This window comes from Fonsecaea monophora (assembly GCF_001642475.1).
Source record: "Fonsecaea monophora strain CBS 269.37 chromosome Unknown Scaff173, whole genome shotgun sequence".
NCBI lineage: Eukaryota > Fungi > Ascomycota > Eurotiomycetes > Chaetothyriales > Herpotrichiellaceae > Fonsecaea > Fonsecaea monophora.
The window spans coordinates 1-23080 of record NW_019174104.1 but is presented as its reverse complement, the minus strand read 5'-3'; the positions used below and the strand labels follow the sequence as shown (position 1 = coordinate 23080).

Below are 23080 nucleotides of genomic sequence, written 5' to 3'. Positions count from 1 at the left end.
GGATTCGACGATGGGACGAACGTATATGAGAATAACCTACATAGACGGTATAACACCCATTGTAATTATTTGCGCATTGTGGACACGTGTATTGATATGAGTGGACTGGCCCGGCCAGATCAGCCAGGGAGGGATGTCTGACCTTTGGTCAGAAAATAGAGCATGATAGAGCAGCGCCTGAAAATGTTGTTCCAATAGATCAATCCAGAGATGAGCATGTACGAGGTACTAGAGGTCGAGGAGTAGATGCTATGGCCTTGAAGAAATCTCTTTTTGCACTCCAACGAACCCCCAGCCTTGTCAGGAATTCTACGAAGTAGGTATACATAACATACAGTCCACATCATTTAGACCTGTTGTGAGTGCCCCATGCTCTATCAAGAAATTCCCATTGGAGAGATCGACCATGATGTAACTCGTCACCTGGTTTGGCTGATGATTGATAATGATTTTCAACCTCGATATGGTTGTATATTTTTTGTTCCCATGAGACTTTGAATGTTTACTCACCCTTGCGTACTTGTCACCTTACAATCGTCATGGGTATTGACTATCTTGTACCTCGCAGGGCGCGTTTCCCGTGGGCCTCTACCGAACATGTTTCTATACCGAGTACCACCTGGCACGGTCCCAAAAGAGTAGGTATAATAGCCGAAATAGGTAGTAGGCACGGCACAGAGGACCGTACGTACCAACATTGGTCACATACGATAGCCACAAAAGGAAGAACGGAACCTCCTTTGCCATTCCGACGTCCTCCTGTCCTTCTGTCCTGTGCCTATGTTTGTCGCCCGTGTTTTCTCCGCATACGAGCTTCCCTCGGCCCCTCTCTAGGGGTCGATCAGAACGCGTGACCATTGTCCACACTCCCGACTACCGGGACTGCCGAAAGATGGAGAAGTTGGAGATCACGTATAGGAGATGTGGTAGATGTGGGTTCTGATCCAACAACAAACGGGGCTAAAAACACGCCCTTCGTGTGAAATCTGATGAGCAAACACCGACTAATGCCACCGGATCTCAATTTTGGGTTTTTGGCTCCCTACGCTACGGCTGTCGGGGTCGGGGGGCATGATGATTCTGACCTCTGGCTTCTGTCCAGGTATCAAGCTTGGAGGGATAGTTACCTGAGTAGTACGAGTAGGACTCAGCTACCTGCCTCCTTAGTGCCTAGGTACCAAGTAAAGTGCCTGGTGTGACGGTATGTCATGGCATGGGACGGACGGATGTCGGCGTGCGGTATGTGGGCAGATCACCAAGCATTTCCTGCCTCATGTTGGATCATGGATGATGGATATATTGTGGCATATCACATATCATATGTCACCCATGGGCATAGAGGGACAGGTTATACCACTCATGCGCGGCAACGTACAAATCTATACCTCTGATATCTAGAGAGGAAGACTGAGACTCGGTGGTCGGAACAATCTCTTTCACATTCGTTGGGGACGCCCATTGACTTGTCTTGATTCTTCCGCAGAATTGTGGAGGTATATACTCCGTCCAACGAGTCCATGGAACATCCTTCATCGTCGACTGGAAAGGAAATAACATTGGTGTTGGGCCAGGGACTGATAGGTCAAAGATCATGACGACTCTTGTCCATATCGGGAGTCGGGATTGGCCTGAGGAGCAGAATGAGCAGAGCTCGCACGGGTGTATGTCGTCTTTTCTTCTTGGCTCGAGCCATGGTGGTTGAATATGCTTACTTACCAGCAATTTAGTACCGGTCCCTATCGAGATCCAACGCGAAGACAAAGCCACCATTCCGGAGGTCCCGTCTCCCAAGGCTGCATGCACCAACCAGCTTGACGAAAAGCATATTTCAGTACAGGGAGAAGCTGGCACAGACCCTGCAACGACCAAGGTACCAATTCACACTCCACAAGGACAAGGGCAAGGACCGGATCACGTCGACATTGATGTTGTTCCAATACCACCTCCAGACGTCGGCCTCCAACCATGGCTGCAAGTCATCGCCGGACACTTCCTCATGTTCAACAGTTGGGGCCTGGTGGTCTCGTACGGCTCCTTCCAGACGTACTATACCACCCAGATAGCCCACAGCGGCAACTATCCTCTGCAAAGTGCGTCCAAGAACGCCTCGGCCATCGCCTGGATCGGCTCCATCCAGAATACCCTCTTGTTGGTGGGTGGTGCGCTCGGGGGCAAGTACTTTGACGCCGGGTACTTTCGCCAGATGCTCGGCCTGGGCACGTTTCTCGTCGTCTTCGGGACCCTGATGACCAGCTTGGTCAAGGAGTACTACCAGGCGGTGCTGGCGCAGGGCGTCTGTGTCGGCTTGGGCATGGGGATGCTGTTGGTCCCGAGCGTGGCATTGCCGAGTACCTGGTTCCACAAACGCAGAGGACTGGCTGTTGGGATCGTGAGCTCTGGTGCGTCCTTGGGCGGCATCGTCATCCCCATTGGACTGCGGCACAGTATTTCGTCCGTGGGGTTTGGGTGGGCGGTGCGCATTCTCGCCCTCATGTCGCTGGTCACCCTGCTGGTGAGCAACCTGTTGATACGGCAGCGGTTGCCACCCCGACCGGCAAAGGGGGCGCGATTCATCGAGTATCAAGCTTTGAGGGAACAGCGCGAGTTCGCTCTCTGGACCGCCGGCCAGTTCGTCACGTACTTTGGGTTTTTCGGCTTCTACAACTACGTCGAAGCCTGGGCCGAGTCGATCGGGCTGGACCGCCACTCCTCGGGCGGAGGATTCCCACTCGAGTACTTGCTGCCGGTGCTGAACGCGGCGAGCATCCTGGGTCGTCTGATCCCGTGCTTCATCGCCGATTACACGGGGCCGTTGAACATCCAGGGCCCCTCGCTCTTCGTGACCGCCCTGCTCGTCTTCGTCTGGATCCCATGCCGCACACTCGGCGGCCTCCTCGCCATCACCGTTCTGTACGGGTTCTTCTCCGGCGCCGTCATCGCCACGCCTCCGGCCGTGGTGGCCAGCATGACGGAAGACCTGCGCCGGTTTGGCGGGAGAATGGGCGTCATGTTCTTGACCATGGCGTGTTCGTCGCTCGTTGGACCGCCCGTCATGGGTGCCATCATTGAGATGCACGGTGGGTCGTACGATGCCGCCAAGGTGTACGCGGGAGCCATGATCATGGGTGGCACAGTGTTGGTATGGCTGTCGAGGTTGTACAAGACCGGGTTGAGAGTCGTCGTCAAGGCATAAATTGACGAGGTTCCGCATATATTACAGCCGACACTTTTCAAGGTTGGGTCTTAGCGCAACCCCTGGGAAAGTCGGTTATTTGTCTTGATGGAGCAGTCTTCTGTCACACCAAAACGCGTCGAGAGACGTTTTAAAGACTCCAGCCTGGGTACAGGATGACAGTGCACAACAAGGGCGGTGTCCAATTCATGGTCGAGTCTTGGTTTGGTATATAAAATCCCGAATCCGATTACGTCCTACATCTTGCGAGGCTGGGGGTCTATAGCGCATGAATAGGAAACTGTGCAAGTCTGTGCTTTTTGCGTGAGTAAAAAGCCCAATGAATCCCCACGAAAAGCTACAGCTTGAGCTCAGGCTTGGACTTTTGCATTTGACGTCGCAGAATCTTGCCATTGGGACCGCGAGGGATCGCTTGCACAAAGGACACTCCCACCACCCACTTTGGCCGGGATTTCCGCGCACGCACATGCTGGATGAGCTCCTCGGCGAGGCCGCGGCTGGGTTGGACGTCCTTGTGGAGCACCACGAACGCATATGGAACCTCTCCCTTGTAGGAATGGGGGACCCCCAGGACCCCCACGTCCTGGACGTGAGGGTGACTCATGAGAACGTCTTCCAGCTCGGCAGGCGCGACGCCGACGCCTTTCACCTTGATGAGATCCTTGATGCGGCCCGTGATGGTCAGGCAGCCGTCAGCGTCCATTCTCCCCATGTCGCCGGTGCGGAGCCATCCGTCTGCCAGGAACGTGCCTCTCGTCTCCTCCGGATTGTCCAAGTAGCCCATCGTACACTGAGGTCCCCGGACCAGGATCTCGCCCTCGTCGGCCTCGGCCCCGTTCCCGTCGAGGATTTTGATCTCCGTGTTCGCAAGGATCACGCCCGCGGTGCGAGCGTATTTGAAGTCGTAGTGCGCCGGGTCCGTCGCCGTAATGCAGCAGCACGTCTCGGTCATTCCCCAGCCCTGCTTGAATCCGGTATTGGGGAATTTGTCCTGCAACATGCCGAGCACATCTTCGGGTAGAGGCGCCGATCCGGAGGTGAACCTGCGGATGGAGCTCAGGTCATATCGTGAGACCACGGGTTCTTCTTGAAGAAGCCGCACGATGATCGGGGGCACCATCAGCACCTCGGTCAGTCGATACTTGACTATCGCGTCCAGCATCGACTCCATGGTGAACTTGGGGAGCATGAGGATCTCGGCGTTTCGATAGATGGGAAGGTGTAACAGGTTGACAAGACCGGTAACTACTCGCAGTGTTAGTCGTCCGGACTGACTGGACGATGTTAACAGATGAGGCTATGCCAGAAAAAAGACTTGCTGTGATAAAGAGGCAGGATGGCAAGCGCTTTGTCGCTGTCGGGACTGGTCACTTGAGCCATCTGTATGCACTGAGCAATGACATTATGGTGTGATATCATACACTGGATGGCATCAATTCAGTTCCCTCGTCACGGAAATCGCCAAACTGAAGAAGGGAAGAAATGGGTTTCTACTCACGGCTTTGGGTCGACCGCTCGTTCCGCTGGTAAAGCTCAAGTACCCGCAGAGGTCACGATTGCTCGAGCCTGAGGGGATCTTGAAAGGTTCGTTGAAAGGTGTCATGGCAACTTCAGATCCCGTCTGAATGAGGCGATGGATGTTGACCAAAGCCCCATGCTGGCCTTCGAGGAGGAAAACGCGGCTGAGCGGGATTCCAGCATCTCGTGCTGCAGTCATCACCACCGCGGCGGAGGTTGGGACCGTCACAAAGTAGCGGGCGTGCGAAAGACGAAGGACATGAGATAGTTCCTCCACTGTCGATGCAGGTGATACTCCGGCAACTCTGGCCCCAGCTCTTAATGCCGCGAACATGGCGACAGGGTACCATATATTGTTCCCGCTCATCAGCAAGACCGTCTCGGCAGGTCGGAGCCCGTGGTCTCTAACCAGAGCCATGGAAAGCTGCTCGGCATAGGTTTTGAGCTCCGCAAACGTTATGCGATCTCCTGAGACGGCGTTCGTGACGCTTCGATTCCGGGCCTGTTTGAAACTCGGAGAGTCAAAAAGCCATGACCAGACCGTGACGTCTTCTGGACCTGAAGGGGGAAGAGTGTTAGTAATGCTCGAGGTTATGCACGACGGCGTCAGAGTATGTCTCCTTGGGCGTGGACGGTCAACATACATGTGACTGCCGGTAATTCTGATTTATATGTCATTTTGACCGTCCTGGGCTATGGTGATGGCAGATCCTGTAATGGCGGTTGATTCGAGGCTGGAACCATATGGTATTATCATGAAAATGGAGAGCCTCAGGACTCGGTAATCCGGAAACACCCGTACATCCCATCCCGTCACTCCCATTCTCCCACCAGTGTGCTTCCTGAATACCCTGTGAGAACTATGAGACTGTTCGCGCACGGTGTTCAGCTTCAAAAGATGCAAAAGAAAACTTTGTACTGGGTACATGTCGCGGCGACCTAGTCAATGACTTGATGGGGGTATTTTCCTTGTGACGCGGTGGCTGGATATGAGAAACAATTCAGGATTCGGGTGCTCGGTAGTTCGGGACATATACTGGGGGAATGCAAGCAAGAGACTCAAAGATCTGCCAGCCGCCAGTCAGATCTTCGTGGTTGGTTGGAAGGATCCCTGGTGGACCTGAGATTCACTTTTGCTCGCTGGCTGGACGAACCATGTCAATGTCCCTCAAACGGCCCTCGAGGTCATCGACTGTGCCATCCGGGTCCACAGCGGGCTGGGTTTCTGCCAGGATACACCGTTGGCGAATACATGGACACAACTGTGGTCGCTGGGCATCGCCCGTGGGACAGACGAGGTTCAGCTGCAGCACTGGGGTAAGAGAGAGAATAAGCAGTGGAAGATTGGTATGCAGCAACATCGAAGTGACTAGCTGTTCCGTGAATTCTGCGTTGCTAGGCAGGAACTGGGTGCCCGGTCGCATCAGACTAAATTGTAGACATATCACAGCGAAGTGGTATGTCTCTGCCATATTCGATTCCAGTGCGAGTCATAGGACACTTGATGAGTGCAGCTTTCAATAGGTGGGGAGCGCAACCTTAGCGAGATGTGACATGCCTAAAGGGGCTAGGGTGACGAGTTAACGACGGCTGACCTTCCTAGATAAGCTAGAATAAATATATGATGCAGCCTCGTGGTTCGTTCTTCCTTGCACATGGCGTCACGATTCGACCAGAGTCCAAACAGTGCCTCAAGCGATTGGACCTAAGTCACCCGTGCATAAGAACCGTGTGCAACACAGTCCACCGCAAAGGCTGTGCAGCGATTCCCTCGAGTAAATCACATTTACTGTCACATCGAGACTGCTCCTTGAAGTCCCGTTCATTCGATGAGGAATCGTGAGGCACCAGCACACGAGTAGTGTTTCTCGCTTCGGCAATCCGGAGTTTGGGAGTTTGATATCATAGTCGATTTGAATCAAAAAGGAAAACACACACCGAAATCCACTTACTACTATGTTTTTTATCGATGAGAACTCATCCATGCGCCTCGTCCACTAGTGCCTTCTGAAGATTCCCAGACAAGAAGAATGGTTCCTCACACCGGAGTAATCGTGCCGGATTATGATGATTTACCGTACAACGAAGAGGCTCAAACACGGTCAGCCTGGGGCATCTTCGACAAGGATGGGCAAAAAGTCCATCTGGGAGGTACGATCAAGCGGCTCACTCACACTCACTCACAAGAAGTTACGGATGTCGAATGCTGACTTGTTTGCTCACGTCCTGCCTTCTTCTTTCTACAGCGCTGAATCACCTCACGCCCGAGACCAAGACTGCCGCCGCCAGAGAAGTCGTGGCCGGCCTCTCTTTCCAGTTGGATTGGTGCTCTAGTGAACTGGGTCTGCCGGCATATGGCCGAAAGGGGGTCGAACATACTTACATTGACCACTTGCCCACGGTAGGACTCGTCGGGCATGATGATGAGGTGTCGTTCAACACCCAGTCCGGATCACAGTGGGATGGGTTCTTGCATTACGGCCACCAGAAGACCCGCACTTACTATAACGGTATCAAGCACGACGATGACGTTGAAGTCCAAAAGGCAGGCTTAGGCATCCATCGTAGGTCTATCCCTAGACTTCTGTTCAGCACCCGACGTGGGAAGCTCGTTTCGTTGGCTGTGTAGCAGGATCGTGGCTGAACCATTCCCTAACTCAACAGACTGGTGCAAGCAGGGAATTTTTGGCCGGGGTGTCCTTATCGACTGGGCTCGCTGGCAGGAACAACGAGGCGAGCCTGCCATTGTTCCCGTCACCACCTACGGCATTACCGTCGACGACCTCGAACAAGTCCGAGAATTGGCAGGGGTGGTCTTCCGCCCCGGAGATATCCTCATCATCCGGACCGGCTTGGTCAAGTGGTATTGTGATACCCCTGAGCCCGCGCGCTCTGAGGGGCTCGCCGGTCCCAATCAACTTGGCGTGCGGGCTGGAGAGGCTGCGAGGCGATGGATATGGAACAACCGGTTCGCGGCGGTCGCAGGCGACGGGTTGACCTTTGAAGGTACTGTACATACAGGCAAACAAGTCATGGATCGATTTGTTATTTTTCTCCCCTACCTCTGCAAGCGAAGTTTGACTATTCCGTGCTGATGAGTGTCTCTTGCTTTACCAGAATTTCCACCCCCTTCGGACGGCAGTATGCTGCATAACTGGCTCTTGCCGCACGCGGGAATCCCGATAGGAGAGCTCTGGAATCTCGAGGAGTTGAGCGTCGCCTGTGCTCGACTCAATAAATGGACGTTTGCTCTGGCCTCAGCCCCACTGAACATCATGGGTGGCGTAGGCTCACCTCCAAATGCGATTGCAATACTTTAACTAAGAGAGCCTCGAATGGGATAGTCGCCGCGGGCTAGTTTTCATCGAGACATGTTCTGTACGTGGCTTGGGTTACGTAGTGATATTAGATATCGATTCTCTGAAGAATGTGCCCAGAGTCATTCCCAGTTCACCTTCTCTGTTCAAGGTCCCCCCCGTCTTCTAAATAGCCCATGGTGTGTCATCATTCCGGATATATGGTGCCAGCTGGTTGATAACTGCTTTACCTTCGGCGGCCTCGTAGTGGGCTCTCGTTTTGCCGTTGCCGAGGAACGCCCAAGGATTAGAACTCTCATACTGCATGTCGTAGTCTTCAAAGCGTGGAGTCCGAATGGTTTTGACGTAGGTCAGAGCACTGCCGCACCAGAGCTGGGGTTCCCCATCCACCGTGCCATTCTTGTACCATGATCTTGCGGTAGAAATGGACTGCGTCAGTTGAATGTTCACTCCTTTTCCTCCTCCCCCACAACGAACCAATGCGAAAGGAACGAGTGAGGTCCCGGGATATGTACAACACTCACCTGCATGGCTGCGACCAGACGGTGTTTTTGTGGAAAGCCGACATGTGTTCTTGGAACTTGGTCGTCATGTATCTCTTTGGTTCCACGGATTTAATGCCCTCTTCTTGCATCTTTTTCATGACTGCAACAAAATATTCACATGCGGTTTCGATCTTGGATGTGTTGTCAGTTGTTAGGGTTTCTCTATTTCTCATGGGATAACGTAGGGAGGACGACGCTTACCGCGGGCAATATGGTCCCATTCCCCAACGGGCCTTGAGGTCCCGTTGACATGAAATAGTTTGGAAAATTGGGCGCAGCAATGCCTAGGTATGCATCTGGGCGCAGGGCCCAGGCCTTTTCCATGCCCAGTCCATCACGTCCGATGATCGGGAACGCTCGGATGAACGACGTGTCGAAGCCCGTAGCGCACACCTGTCCGATAATACACAATGAGTGGCGTGTTGTAAGCGCAGTATGTAGACAGATGACTTACCAGTATATCAACCTCGTGTTGCGTCCCATCTGCCATTTCCACTGCTGTTTCCGTCAGACGGCCAATCTCCCCGAACACGGGCTGCACGTGTGGCTGGACCAGCGTCTCTAGGTAACCATCACCAGGAGTCAGTCTGCGACACCCCGGCGCCCATTGCGGGATCAGCTTCGCCGTGAGGTCCTCGTGTCCTGGGCCTATACGCGCCTTCATCTGTTGAGTCATTGTCTGGAACATTTGCTTTTGGACGTCGCTGCCATATATAAAGGCATCTGCCATTGTGTTGAACTCGGCCTCGATCCTTTTTCGGAACCTCAAATGGTATTCGGGGTCGTCGCGGAACCTATTCTTCTCCTCCTCGGTGAAGGTGAACTGTTCGTGCTTGTTCTCCAGGTTAGTCGTCTGGCCATTGTGTCCGACTTCGTCCTGAAACTGAAGAGCTACGCCGCCGCCCAGCGCCGGTGAGATCCACGTTGGCGAGCGCATGAAGACTTTGAGGCATGCCACTTCTGGATGTGGCTGTCAGCACCCAAACACGGTCCCCCTGGGAGGTATCTGACATCAGAATGGTCCAGAAGGGGGTCTCTCCTACCTTTCGCCAGTTTCGGCACAAGCTGATGTTGCACGTTAGAACGATATTGGTTCCCGGTTTTCTTCGGAGACGTCACCACTCACTTGTATGGCACTTGATCCGTTGCCAATGACTCCGACCGTCTTGCCCTTGTAATCCAAATTGGGGTTCCATTGTGCAGAATGCACCTTGGGTAACTTGAACGAGTCGAAGTCTTTGATTTTCGGCCAGGTCCAGGTGTTGAGAAAGCCGGAACCATCGATCAGCACGTCGCATTCGTCTTTGATAATCGTGGAGGGCAACGTTTCAGAGTTTTCCACCTCAACCTTCCACTTGCACTTGGCCTCGTCCCAGCGAGCTTCTTTGACCGCATGGCAGAGCTTGACGAACTTGGCCAAGTCGTGCTTCTGATAAAAATCTTCGAGGGTGTCAATATATCACGCATTGAGATCCGAAGTTGTCTCGAGGGATCATACCCCGGCAGTATTCGTAGATCTCTTCTGCCCCGGCGTAGTACTCGGACCAGTCGGGTTTTGGATCAAACGTGAAGGCTATTGGGATCAGCTTGATGTGGATGACAAGACTTATTTCGCGTTGACATACTGTAAATGTGTGCCGGGACGTCGCAAGCACATCCGGGGTATCTGTTCTCCAACCAGCTATAGGTAGATTGTCAGCGTATGGTCAAGAGACAATGGGGCAGTCAATACTGACGTTCCACCGATGTCTGTGTTCTTCTCGTATATGGTCAAGGAGAACTTCTCCAAGCCTCGGATCATCTTGTAAGCCAGACATAGTCCAGAGATCCCGGCACCAATACATATGACTTTCAATGGCCTTGTTACCTGAGAATGATAACGACCTGGCACAATATACGGCTCGGCGTACGACCCCATGGCTTCTGGATATGACAGAAGGTGATGATTAGACAATGGGCAGTAAGTGACCTATAGGCACCTCTAGACGACCCGGTAATATAGGAAACCAAGACTAACTACTCGAGCCTCTTTTCCTTGTCCGATGTCATTCCACCTGGCCCACTTTTCCGCCAAGCAGCAAATCAGAGCGCATGGAGGCGGAGGGTTCGTCCGAGATACCGGAGAACCGACAATCAGGGTAGAGCCGATCGCGTGGCAACAGCGCGCGGTGTGGTGATAACGATTGCTTCTAAGGGGAATGGATACACAAAGAACTCGAGGGATGAGGAGTTTGCGTTAGGTCACTGGCAGCTTTCTCCAGACCTGATGCATTAAAAACACGAGTTATCGCAAGAAGGCTTCGTAAGAGATGGTAGAGGAAGCAGGAGGTCAAAGTCTGGGCACTGGACCCTCTTCTCTTGCATACTGTTTAACACTTAGTACTTGTATAGTGAGATCGTTACCTTCCTTACCTTCAACAAAGTTCCAATTTGTCCGTATAGTCAACCTGAGTGCCACGTGAATCGAGCAGCCGTACGCCATTTCCCAGGTACCGTCTAAAAGCGCGTTCGTGTGGCGTGGAAGGGAAGGAAGGGAAATCTCCCGGCAAACCGGAGGAATATGCTTCGACTCGCATTGGCATTTTCCGCCACTTTTGAACGAGAGACCATAAATTTGGCACCTTGAACCAATATTTCTACCGCGCAGTCAAAATTCCCATCTATTAGTCGCCAAGATGGACACGCAGAACCTCCCTGAATACATGAAGCGTCCCGCGCTGCAGCCCCGGCGGCTTCGGATCGTTGGGATCGGCGCTGGAGCCTCTGGACTCTTGCTCGCTTACAAGGTCCAGAGGAACTTCATCAATATCGATTTGACCATCTTTGAGAAAAACGAAGGTGGGTTCAATGGCTCTCGCGTTATGGTTTGTCGCACCCTTGGTATCATGACTGACTTGTGGCTCTTTTGAGCAGGAGTGGGAGGGACGTGGTGGGAAGTAAGTCTTGACCACTCCCCAGATGTCTTTTTATCAGTCTCTTGTCAAGATGCATGGATATGTCGTGGGAAGTGCATTGCTGCCATTACAAGAAACGTGTTCCCACGTATCCCTGGTAGCCGGTCCAAAGTCTCCCGAATACAAGGCTGACATTCTTGGGGTTGCAGAACAATTATCCAGGGTCCGAATGCCCGTTCTATATGCCTCCCGCAACTGTGATACTAAATTGAAGCAGATGCGCCTGTGACAACTTTTCACACACATATACCTATTCCTTCGAACCCAAGACCGACTATGAGGGCACGTATTCCACGTCCCAAGAAATTCAGGGGTAACGAATCCCAACACAAACCACAGGCTAGAGGACAATCTACTCACGTATATTTCGTTCAAAAATACATAGATACTTTGAAGCTTTCTGTCATAAATACAGTCTGGCACGCTACATTCAACTTTCACATGCGGTTACACGGTGCGAATGGGACGAAGTCAGCGCTACATGGACCGTGACCACCAACGACCTAAGGTCTGGGAGATCAAAAAGGACAGTCTGCGATGTTCTGGTCAATGCAACTGGCGTGCTTAACAGCTGGAAATGGCCTGATGTTCCAGGACTCGACAAGTTCCAGGGCCAACTAGTGCACAGTGCGCATTGGGATCCGCAGGTCGACCTTGACCAGAAAACCGTCGGGCTAGTTGGCAACGGGTAAGTCCTTGGTGTTTGTGCTCTCAATAGGTAACGGCTCTGAAGCTGGCTCTAGGTCTTCGGGGATTCAGATCTTGCCGGCAATACTACCCCAGGTAAACCGCGTGGTCCATGTCATCCGCAGCCCTGCCTGGGTCGTGACGCCCTTTGGGAACAGCATGCCCCGCAAGTTCACGGAGGAGGAGAAGAACGAGTTCGCCGACCATCCAGAGACACACTTGCTCCTTCGAAAGCGCATCGAAGCGACCAACAACAGCTTTTTCCAAATCTTTTTGAAGAACACGCCCGAATGCCGAGCCGCGAAACAAAAGTTCACCGAGCAGATGCGCGAGCAGCTGGGAAGCTTCGACCTCGCGAACAAGCTCATTCCAAAGTGGCCTCTAGGCTGTCGCCGTCTAACCCCGGGCATTGGGTATCTGCAGGCCTTGCAGGATCCCAAGACTGAGCTTATCTACGACGCACTGGCTGAAGTGACTGTGGCTGGCTTGAGAACCACGAGTGGTCGCGAAATTCCCGTGGACACCATCATCTGTGCCACCGGGTTCGACACCTCATTCAAACCCAAGTATCCCGTGCTAGGACCCAAGGGGCAAGATCTCCGTGACGTCTGGAGTGATCAGCCAAAAGGATATCTAGGACTGGCCGTTCCCGAGTTCCCCAACTACTTCACCTTCTTGGGGCCGAACTGCCCGATCGGCAACGGCCCGGTCTTGTGCGCGGTCGAGGCGCAGGGCGATTATATCTGCAAATTCATCTACCGAATGCAGACCGAAGACATCAGGTAAGAAAGAGAAATGGATGGACTGCGGGAAAATAGTCAAACGACCCGTTTTCTGCTTTCGGTGACGATGACATGAGCCACGCGCTGACGATGAACTCGTTGTTACAGGACGGTGACACCGAAAATGGCGGCCGCGGATGAGTTTATGAGATTCAAAGACACATTTTTCCAGACGACGGTGTGGAGTGAAGACTGTCAATCGTGGTACAAGCTCCGGCACAACAACAAGATCTCGGCCGTGTGGACAGGGTCGACCATCCACTATCTGCGCGCCGTCGAGCATCCCCGGTACGAGGACTGGGACTATACATATCTCTATGACAATCGGTGGTCGTTCTTGGGCAACGGACTGGCTCCAGACGACGTCGATCCCCAGGCCGACCTGGCATTCTATGTCCGCCAGTTCGACGACGCGCCCATCATCGGGAGCAAGAAGATTTACGAGGGCCCGTGGGTGGCAAACAGAGGTGAAAGTGCCATTGGTCTGAAAGATACAGAATACAAGGAGCCAGAAGAGGTATTGTCTGAGCCTCCACCAGCGGGACCCAGGCTCTGACGACACGATAAACTGTTAGCGTCCTTGAGTCCATCAATCAGGAGGCATGCCCTTTTTGTTTTTCGTTTTTCCTCTGCGGAGAAGGCCTGTAGTGCTGGACTGCGATATCTTAAAATCTGGTATATATATATATATATATATACACACACACATATACATGGTACAGCTAGAAACGAGACCCGGGGGCCAACCGAAGCCAGTTGGCTTGGCTCTTATGGTTGTATTTGGAAAATACTATAAATTTGACTGATGCAGAAGTTCTATACCCATATCACAGTTTACTAACCATCGTGCCTGTAGCAGACGCATCGTGCTTGTCGCCTAACGGGCAGTCTTGGACTTGGACCATGGCAGCGATCCGATGAAGGCTTTCCTCGGCCTCTCTCTCGATCCGTCTCAGCAACGCCTCGCACGAAGGGATATCATTGATGATTCCCATGACTTGGCCGGCGGTCCAGACCTGTTTATTTTTGTTTCCTGTGCGTTAGCGACTCAGCGCTTCACCTATGATCTGCCCAGGTGCGGGACAATAGAAACTCACCCCGAAGTCAATATCGCCGTTGAGGAAGACCTCGCGTCCCCGCTTGCCGCTGACCAGTGGAGCGATCTCTTCAAATTTGCCCGTCGGACTGTTTTTTTCAATCTCCCTCGCTTCTCTGGACACTTTGTTGCTGTACAGCCGAGAGGTGTTGGTCCACCTGCGCATGACGAGCTCCGTGTCGTGCTCCGACCCGGCACAAATGGCCTTTTTGACATTCGTGTGCACCGGCGCTTCCAGGGTGCACATAAACCTAGTACCCATGTTGATCCCCACTGCTCCCAACGCCATGGCGGCGACCAGACCCTGGCCGTCGGCGAAACCCCCGGACGCGAGAAAGGGGGTCTTGATGGTCTGTCGAGACCGACTGAGCAGGATGAAATTGGTAATGTCCGACTCTCCCACGTGGCCGGCACACTCGAACCCGTCGATGGAGAGAAAATCCACGTTGAGCTTGACCGCGGACAGGGCGTGTCGGATCGTGGTACATTTGTGGATGACGATGATGTTGGCGGCCTTGAGGGCATTGATGACGGTTGCGGGACTGTTGCCCGCGGTTTCGACGACGCGGATCCCTTCTTCCACGACGACTTTGATGTACGCCCCGTAGTCCGGGGGTACCATGGTTGGCAGAAGAGTGATGTTGACCCCGAACTGCCATCTGGTCAGAGTCATGATCATGCCCGAGCGACCATCGTCGACAATGTTACCGGCTTCGAAGTCATGGTACGACATCTTCGGATTTCACTTCGCAACGCCGCTATTCAGGTTTGATCAATAACACCACCGAGACCCTGATGGAAACGTGAGGCGGTGGTGCCCATTACCTGCATTTGGCTGGGTCAACGCCGTGAGCTGTCATTTTGAACCATGTTGTCAGTAGGTGTATCTCCAATATGGACCGTGGCTTCGGTCCTTCGACTCACAATTCCCAGACCTCCAGCATTGCTGACTGCGGACGCTAATTCGGCATATCCAACCCACTGCATGCCTCTCTGCACCACAGGAACTGTGACATGATCAGTCGTGGCTCCTCCCATATCGTGGAGGGGTCGCAGTTGGGAGAGCTCACCCTGAATTCCGAGTGCTTCGGTCAACGCTGTATGAATCGCCATGCCGCCGGTGAGTGTCAACTACAGACGACTAGAAAATTACAGGCACGCTATAGCTTTAGAGATGCAGGTTAGTTGTGTATCGAGGTTTGTCTTGGTTTAGGCCGGCGATCCGAAGGAGCTGTGTAGCTTGGTCGATATCGCCTCGCGGCCAACGCGAAACGACTGACTCCGGATTACCGGAGTCAAGCACATCTCACTATCCCCCCATCCCAGCATTTACAACCGGGATATTAACTATAGAGATGGGTATGTATACAGAGATATCCTGCTAATGAACTAACGAGCATGATGGATTCCACCGGGGTCCATGCCCCCCTGCATCATGTCGAAGCCGCGACCTCCGCCTAGAATCCGATTTGATGCCGGCACGCCGGCGTCTCTGAAGACGAGACGTCTATGACCATGCGGAGCATCATCATAGCCTAATCGTGATCCCAGGGGTGCTTGTTGGCATATTACTCGTCGCTTCACTTGTAGTTCTAGACCGGCCCAGGTGTTTGCACATCAAGTCATCCGCCACCCCTCTTGTTGTAGTGGCTTAAGTCAGTGGGTCATTCGATCCGAAGCCATAGGAATGGCAGCAATCATATGTCCTTTGAGATCGATGGAGAGGCCCTTTGAGCTGATCAGGGAATGTGAAGGAATATGAGGCTTGTGGAAAGGTCATGACTTTTTGCTTTGTTCTTCAAATCCTAGGTCCAAGGAAGAGTTTATTGGTTTTTCAACAAATAAGAGCTGCTATCGGTTATGTTTCTAATTTGATCGTCTTTGCATCAATGACAGGGACAGAGCAAGCACAGTACCTCTCGGATCTACGATCCACTCAAGTTCCAAGTTTGTACTGATGCCGAGGGATTTGATTGGCTTGTTGGAAGGAGCTTCTCTGGCTTTCTCCACTTCTCCTGCCGAGATCCCGGGATGCCGGATCGAACTAACCGCATAGGGCAAGAAGTTTTTGTAGCATGGCTGTCGTCTTCTGTTCTTTGCATATGTCTGAGGACGACTGTCAAGGGCGTTCGTCGAAAAACAATGAGTCCAATGGTGGTACTTTGCTGATTTTCATCGTGTTTCAACTCTATCCAAAGATAGTCATAGCTTGAGTCAACGTCCAACTATATAAATGAACGTCGCAATTTGTTAGCAGCCAAAATGTCCCTTACTGCAAGAAAAGAGGCGTGGATAGTTTTGTTTGGGTGATCGACTCTCAGCAGCGGAGTGGGCCGAGCTGGAGGTGCTTTGTCGCCTCCCCGCAGAATGTGACTTTTGAGTGGCATGCCTGGTGATGAGCGATGACAGTATTCAGCGAGTGCTCGTGGCTGATCCGGGCGATCTCTGCTAAAATCTGCGGCTTTGGTGCTAGATCTTTCCATGTAGTCTCGGCTAGCAATTCCGAACAATTGCGTTGCGCTAGGTGCGTTTGTTACAACCGCACGTGGCCTTCATCGTGGCGTCTAACGTGCATCTGTACCACTAGCACACAATACACCGCGCTGGGTGGTACCGCCTGCTGAGCCAAATGTAGTCCAGCAATTCATGTCAAGCAATTTTGGTTAAACGTCATGGTTGGGAATCTTCATCATTCGAAGCTGGTAGAGGACTCGCTGGCCACAAGTCGAGTCGCCGTAGCAATAACCATCGATCCGTAGTTCGACTTGGTCGTAGTTGATGTGAGCGTCTAACATGGCCTTGATTTCTATCTCAGCTGTATTGCTCGTGCTTGTAGACGTGGCGAGGGATGAGGCTGTGAGATCTGAGGACAAGGAACTCGATCTTGAATCTTCCCAGACCGACTTGGTGCGCTAAAGACCTGCGCCTCTGGAGGTGAAGGAGTTTGTGCTCCGGATTGCCGAAATGCCGGGTTTCGTCACCAATCGCCTCGATACTCGGTACTTTTGTCTTCTGGAATTTCATTAGTTGGCAGTTGGGCAGCTGGTATGTTATCATTCTCGTACACATCAGAGTACTAATAGATGCCTCTACCATCACTTCTAATCCTCTTACAGGGATTAGAGGGAAATCGTACTGCGAGAAAGACTGTCACTTCAGGTCGAGTGGTGGAGCTAACTTTCACTAACTGGATCGAGGCTTGGCGGACATGCTACTTCGCTAGGCCGCGCCTGCTTTAACTAAAGACACCCCCATAATTGCCCTGTAGTATGGTCCCTATCATCGAATACTGTGGTAACCGAGTACCTGGAGATACCCGTCTCCACAAATCTCCCAAGTGCCTAGCCACCTAGCCAACTAGCCTGACCGAAATCTTGCCCTCCATGCTTTGGCACTCTCCCAGACCCCAGGGTCCCTCCTCCTCCCTCCCCCAGGCGTTGCTGGCCACTAGCCTATCCTCGCCTTACCCCGCAACTCTTCATCCTTTCAAGTTAGCCACACATTTTTATCTTCATCAACCCTTCGAAGAATTGTACCACTGTGTCGATGAAAACAGCAATTTTGGCCATAATATCCTCCCATTGACCCATGGCTTCCGGTAATCCAACATATGACGCTTCTGGTGACGAGTCCGATTGGGCGCACAGGTATGAATGAACCCAGTAGTTGTACATTGTTTTTGGGGGTGAGATCAACTCCTGACGTTTGCTTTTGTGTCTCGGTAGACGGACCCCAAGGGCGTGTAAACTGTGTCGCAAGAAGAAAGTACGGTGTAAGTGGTGTTTTACCTTCTTTTCACAACTCCAACTGACAGCTGCGCCGCGCAGGCGACGGCGTTCGTCCGGCATGTTCTCAGTGCTTGCTACACCGTAGCCGGTGTATCTATCTACCCCGAGCTGTCCGAGCGACTCAGCGAGCACCGCGACATATGACTTCGAAGAAAGGAACAGACTGCGTCAGAAACGATCTTGAAAGCAATGAGGTACCATCTTCAGGTCCGAACCTCGTCAACATCGACCATAGCTGTTCCTCAAACCAACAGCCTAGTCCATCCTCAGTTGCTTGTTCGTGCCCTCTCTTGCACCTCACAGTTGGAATATCTTTCTCATGACCTCCGCAGCCAACTCAGCTCCAATGGACATATCCCACCAAATGGCAATGTCAGGGGTTGAATCTCGACAGCCTCAACAACATCAACCTAGGCATCCTCAAAGTAGCCATGAAAAAACAGGCACCACGCCACAACCAGCGCCAGGAGGAGGCACACAGTTCCTTCATACGGGCCAACTCGATCTTCCAGGGCAAACACCCAATATGTACCAAGATTTCACAACACACTGTGATCTAATGGACGAGGTCCTGGGCGACACCGGAATCTTGACGCCACAAATCTTTGAGGCAGATCAGCTCCTCGACTTTTTGCCCGGCAAGACACCTGATTTCAACGGCATCTTCTCCACGACTCATCAAACGACGCGAGATCAGCCCCCGGGCAATGACGAGAGCTTTGCGTCTCATTTGACGCCGGAAGACTTCCCATCTGACGCTAGGATGCATAGCTCTGAAGCCGGACTGGGAGGAGTTGGCCTCGATGTCGATAACGCGTATTTCTCCACCAGTTCGAGAGGACACCGCCCCAGCCGTTGGGGAGAGGCATATTTGGAAGAAGATGTTGGTCACAGCCTGCAGAAAGCGGCTTCAGGCCATATCAAGTACATGGGTATGAAGTCAAGACCCTTTCTTATCTGACCTAGGGCACGTACAATTACTAACATTGCATTTCAGGGCCAAGCATGGCAGTAAGTTACTGAGATTGGGCCCTCCTGGGTGCCAACGCGCGTCACACCATCTCACTTTCTTGCACTCTAGTTCGTCGCTGGGACACAGATAGGCCAGACATGGATTACCAATGCAACATCCTCGACCTATTTCGCCGACCAGATGCACTCATTTCTCTCCAAGTGGACTCCTGATGCCCTTGATGACGTGCTGTCCACATCCCGGCCTTATGATGCCGCTTATCTACCATCTTATGATGTTGCTCTATCATATCTCCAGAGTAAGTTGGCTCCAACTTAAATATTCTCACACATTTTGTGCTGACTCGTGGATGTTTGAAGCATATTTTGATGAAGTGCAGTGGTAAGGATGAGACTCAACTCTTCTCCAGATAGTTATTGAGGCTGATCTGTCAAGTGCTTTTCCTGTCCTTGACCAGCAGAGCTTCATCCACGAATTCAATCGTTCTTATTCTTCGTTATCACATGTTCAAAATCCGACGTGGTGTGCTCTCGTCAACATCGTGTTGGCCATGGGGAGTCGTGCTAGTGTCAGTACGAATGATGACCAGACTTGTGGGCTCTTCTGCAACGCTCTAGGGTTGTTCTCTCGGGTAGCGCTTGGACTGTCGTCTCTGCGCAAAGTGCAGACCTTGACACTTATGGTGAGGTCATTACTTCAGGACGAGAATACGTGGGACTGACTTTCTGTTTCAGTACCTCTTCCTGAGCCACTCAACCTCTCCACATTGGGGTTACACCATCCTTGCCTGTGCCGTGCGCGACAGTCAAGCCCTTGGACTTCATCTGCAGCCTCGAAGAGCATGGGGATTCTCCCACGAAGAACTGAGACAGCGCAGCCTCGTGTTCTGGACGTTGTATTGCTTGGATACGCGTGAGTGAAAACCCTGGCATTTACGCTGCGATGGCTTTCGTGCTAACAGCGAGGCATACAGTGCTGACATTTCGCCTCGGCCGTGCCCCGATACTCCGCCGAGAAGATATCGAGGTCCAAGTGCCGAAGCATATCCTTGAAGCCGACTTCTCGAACCCTGAAGACTGTGGCTTTATGGACGATCCTCTTCTTGGACTTCCACAGCGAGAGCTCTTCCTTGCTAATATCGAAGTTTCGCATATCCTGCAACGCGTATTCGAACTAACCGCAAGATCATTGGAGCTCGAGATCCTAGAGTCAAAGACTGCAGAGATTGAAAAAGAGGTCGGTCTAGCACGATTGTGTTCTTTCCGGATCTTTCTAACTCTACGTAGATATCAACATTCTGTGATAGCCTTGATGCTAACTGGCTTCTCAAATCGGGCAACGAAGCGCGACAAATTTCCAACACGTCTCATCTGCTGAGACTACCTCTACTAGTCCTCAACTCGTCGATTTGTGTGGCGAGGTGCATCTTAGGTATAAGAGTGCTAGCAGGGAAAACTGTGCAAGGCCTCAAGCATAAATCTTCTGATCTGCTACCGGACCATGCTTCATCTGAGACTCGGGATCTTGAAAAGACCGGTGAAGCAGCTGCACTATTGATTCGGATGATCACGGCATTGCCCAAAGATGTGTCGAACTTCTACTGGTATGAATGCATTTCTACTGTTCGGGGAAATTCAATTCCCCTGGCCTTTCCAACAGCTGATCGCTCTGACTGACGTTGTATTCAATTCCAGGTATCTTGAGCCTTTCCCTGCATTCGCTTTGTACGTCTTGTACCTGGCCATCCTTCACAACCCGGCGGCTCCCGAGGCAAGTGAATACATGGAGCTGATCTCCATCGTCGTCGAGTCCTCGGTACACAGTGTTGACACACCGCGGCCGCTCCTCGGAGACCCTCATTTGACACATTTTCTGACCTTTTTTGCACGATCTGCACGTATGACTATAACAAGAGCCAAATCTTGAGCCATCGACAACAAAACCTGCCATTTATTGTCTCCCTCACCACCTATTTCACTACTCCGAGGGCTGATACTACCACAATCATGTTCTTGCTTTGGCTAGAGAAGGATGCCAGCAACAGTCGCACTCCAATAGAGGAAATTCCGGACCTGTCCGCACACAACAGAGTTTGAAACAGCGCATCCAGTCTTGCAATCAGACTATTTACCTGCATAGCTCACCCTGCGCTAGAGTTTAATTACTTGGATCCGACCCCTTTGGTCGTCTCTTCTTTGTTGTGGCCGTTGATAGCATATTGTTTCTGTTTACCCATAAAACTATACGTCGCACTTATCTCAGGGGATGTGTCCGCCATTCACGGTGCTTACTACTCGTCTAGTCGAGTGCCTCTACAGCTCCAAGCATAATCTATATCCCTATCGACGAGAACGACTCAGAGCAACTCGTATTTGTTGGGAGACAGAGTGCTCATGGTTATTGTGTTGATACCGAGAAAGACCGTTCTTTTGACACCAGCCTCCCCACCAACTGCCATCACCGTCTCAACAACGCTGGTTTGGCTTGTTTTGAGTGATTGTGGAGTTCCTTCGAGCTTCCTATTCCTCGGTCCGTCTCTAAGATTCACAACCAAGACGTTGATGCCATGTCAACCCAGTCTCCTCATGGATTGTCAGTGCGGAGCCCCCAATCGCACCCACGTGAATATGACCTGCCAGTCATTAGTGTTCCCAGATTCAGCTCCCACAGTCGTAACATCATTCGACGGGGTATTACTGTACGTCAAAGATATTCTATTGGATCGGGCAGATCTGATATCTAATCAGCAGCGGAATCTCGGCTCCCCGGCCGGAGGTGCCCATTCGACAATGACAGGCGGCCACACCATGGAGAAACATCTCAAAACTCGGGGCTAAAAAGACAGATCTGTTCCATTTGAGTCAACTGTGTCGATGTGTGAAGTGCCAGCAAGTCCAATGCCGTCATCGCCCGACCTCTATGAAGCCCTCTGGCCCTTGGACAAGTATCCAGCCCTCGACCCTCGTGATTTTCCAGATGTCGAGTCCTTTGGCAGAATCAGACGATCGGCCGAGGAATTGACCAATGGAGCCCGAGGTGACGGCGACGTCGAGGTCAAATGGAGCAAAGTCGTTTCTCGCGATGGGGCACCCCTAAGTCTGCTCTGGTATGAAGCGGCGGCGTCCGCCTCTGCGCCTGTCTTTCCAAAGCCAGCTTCCAGGCCTCTACTAGTCCTCATTCACGGGGGAGGTAAGTCGATCTGTTTTTCCTTCTGTGGAATACGTGTGTTGTGTTTTTCGATGGTACATCTCTATTACTATGGTCTTGGTCGAAGAACCTATCGCTGACGGGAAACCCACCCCCATCAAAACCTGCCAGGCTGGATCACTGGTGACTACTCGGTTGAAGATGGTTTCGCAAGGGAGGCCGTCAAACACTTGGGATGTTTAGCCGTCAGCCTCCACTACAGGCTGTTAGTAGGCATTCTTCAGCCTTTTCTTGATGTCTCTGTAAATAACGGCTGATCAAGGAGCCCTGAGCATCGCTTTCCGACGCCGTTGAACGACTGCGTGGACGGCATTCAAGCCGTGAGTTGTCTCAACCGAGGAACACACCACTCTCTTCTCCTCGTGGATGGTATTGAGTTGTCTCGCAATAGATCCTTCGCGACTTCAATCAATCTCGGTTCGACCGAACTCGGGTCGTCTTGGGGGGAAGCAGCGCAGGCGCAAACCTGGTCTGCGGAGTCTATCGAAGTCTGAAGGGTGAAGCCGGACTCCAAATACGTGGACTGGTGTTGAATAGTGAGTGTCTGCCCTTTTCTTCCACCCCTCAAACAAGTCAAGCCAGCAATCCTCAGACGGGTTCGACTTCGAGTTCGAAAGAGACTCACGCGCGAGGAACACGACAGTCCCCGTGACGTGCGATCCCCTTCACTGGCCCGATGACGGAGCTGTTGCAAACCGCAGCTGGGAAGAACACGCCAACGCTCCGCTACTGAGCTCAGAAGCTCTATCTTTTTGTTTCGGTAAGAAGCACCACGCCTCAATACTGATTCGAGATCACGCTCTGTTGCAAATGGCGTTTCACTCACGGCATGGTCGGGAACTCATTAGATCAATATCATCCGGAGCGAACTCGACAATCGCTAGTATCACCACTGCTCGCACCAGATCTGGCTGCATTTCCGCCGACGGGTAAGTCCAAGAGGCGGTAACAGCCTTCCTGCCTGCCCTGTCTGTGAGCATCCATTGTTTTTTGGGGGGTGGGGGGGGGGGGGGGAATACT

General features: G+C 52.2%; 6 protein-coding genes and 1 non-coding gene across 7 annotated transcripts; 3 read left to right on the top strand and 4 right to left on the bottom strand.

Moving 5' to 3' along the window:
- Positions 1–1591: 1591 nt before the first annotated feature.
- On the top strand, positions 1592–3193 carry AYO21_11649 (hypothetical protein; the record flags this gene model as incomplete). Its single annotated transcript, XM_022661533.1, has 2 exons — positions 1592–1661; positions 1728–3193. 2 exons carry the CDS (start codon positions 1592–1594, stop codon positions 3191–3193), a joined length of 1536 nt encoding a protein of 511 aa, XP_022506156.1.
- Positions 3194–3530: 337 nt separating this feature from the next.
- On the bottom strand, positions 3531–5389 carry AYO21_11648 (hypothetical protein; the record flags this gene model as incomplete). Its single annotated transcript, XM_022661532.1, has 4 exons — positions 3531–4438; positions 4483–4615; positions 4692–5269; positions 5356–5389. 4 exons carry the CDS (start codon positions 5387–5389, stop codon positions 3531–3533), a joined length of 1653 nt encoding a protein of 550 aa, XP_022506155.1.
- A 1352-nt stretch (positions 5390–6741) lies between these two features.
- On the top strand, positions 6742–8031 carry AYO21_11647 (hypothetical protein; the record flags this gene model as incomplete). Its single annotated transcript, XM_022661531.1, has 4 exons — positions 6742–6862; positions 6958–7275; positions 7376–7717; positions 7829–8031. The coding sequence occupies 4 exons, from the start codon at positions 6742–6744 to the stop codon at positions 8029–8031; spliced, it is 984 nt and encodes a 327-aa protein (XP_022506154.1).
- Positions 8032–8193: 162 nt separating this feature from the next.
- AYO21_11646 (hypothetical protein) lies at positions 8194–10491 on the bottom strand (the record flags this gene model as incomplete). Its single annotated transcript, XM_022661530.1, has 9 exons — positions 8194–8386; positions 8553–8704; positions 8775–8966; positions 9028–9533; positions 9617–9638; positions 9700–10013; positions 10072–10146; positions 10199–10254; positions 10310–10491. The coding sequence occupies 9 exons, from the start codon at positions 10489–10491 to the stop codon at positions 8194–8196; spliced, it is 1692 nt and encodes a 563-aa protein (XP_022506153.1).
- A 1940-nt stretch (positions 10492–12431) lies between these two features.
- AYO21_11645 lies at positions 12432–12524 on the bottom strand. Its single transcript has one exon. It is a non-coding gene; the product is annotated as a tRNA-Sec (tRNA).
- Positions 12525–13823: 1299 nt separating this feature from the next.
- On the bottom strand, positions 13824–14825 carry AYO21_11644 (hypothetical protein; the record flags this gene model as incomplete). Its single annotated transcript, XM_022661529.1, has 2 exons — positions 13824–14012; positions 14094–14825. The coding sequence occupies 2 exons, from the start codon at positions 14823–14825 to the stop codon at positions 13824–13826; spliced, it is 921 nt and encodes a 306-aa protein (XP_022506152.1).
- A 3581-nt stretch (positions 14826–18406) lies between these two features.
- Positions 18407–20779, top strand: AYO21_11643 (hypothetical protein; the record flags this gene model as incomplete). The annotated part of the gene is made up of 8 exons (XM_022661528.1): positions 18407–18812; positions 18878–18891; positions 18962–19151; positions 19267–19535; positions 19588–19765; positions 19815–20089; positions 20140–20456; positions 20548–20779. 8 exons carry the CDS (start codon positions 18407–18409, stop codon positions 20777–20779), a joined length of 1881 nt encoding a protein of 626 aa, XP_022506151.1.
- Between the last annotated feature and the right edge of the window lie 2301 nt (positions 20780–23080).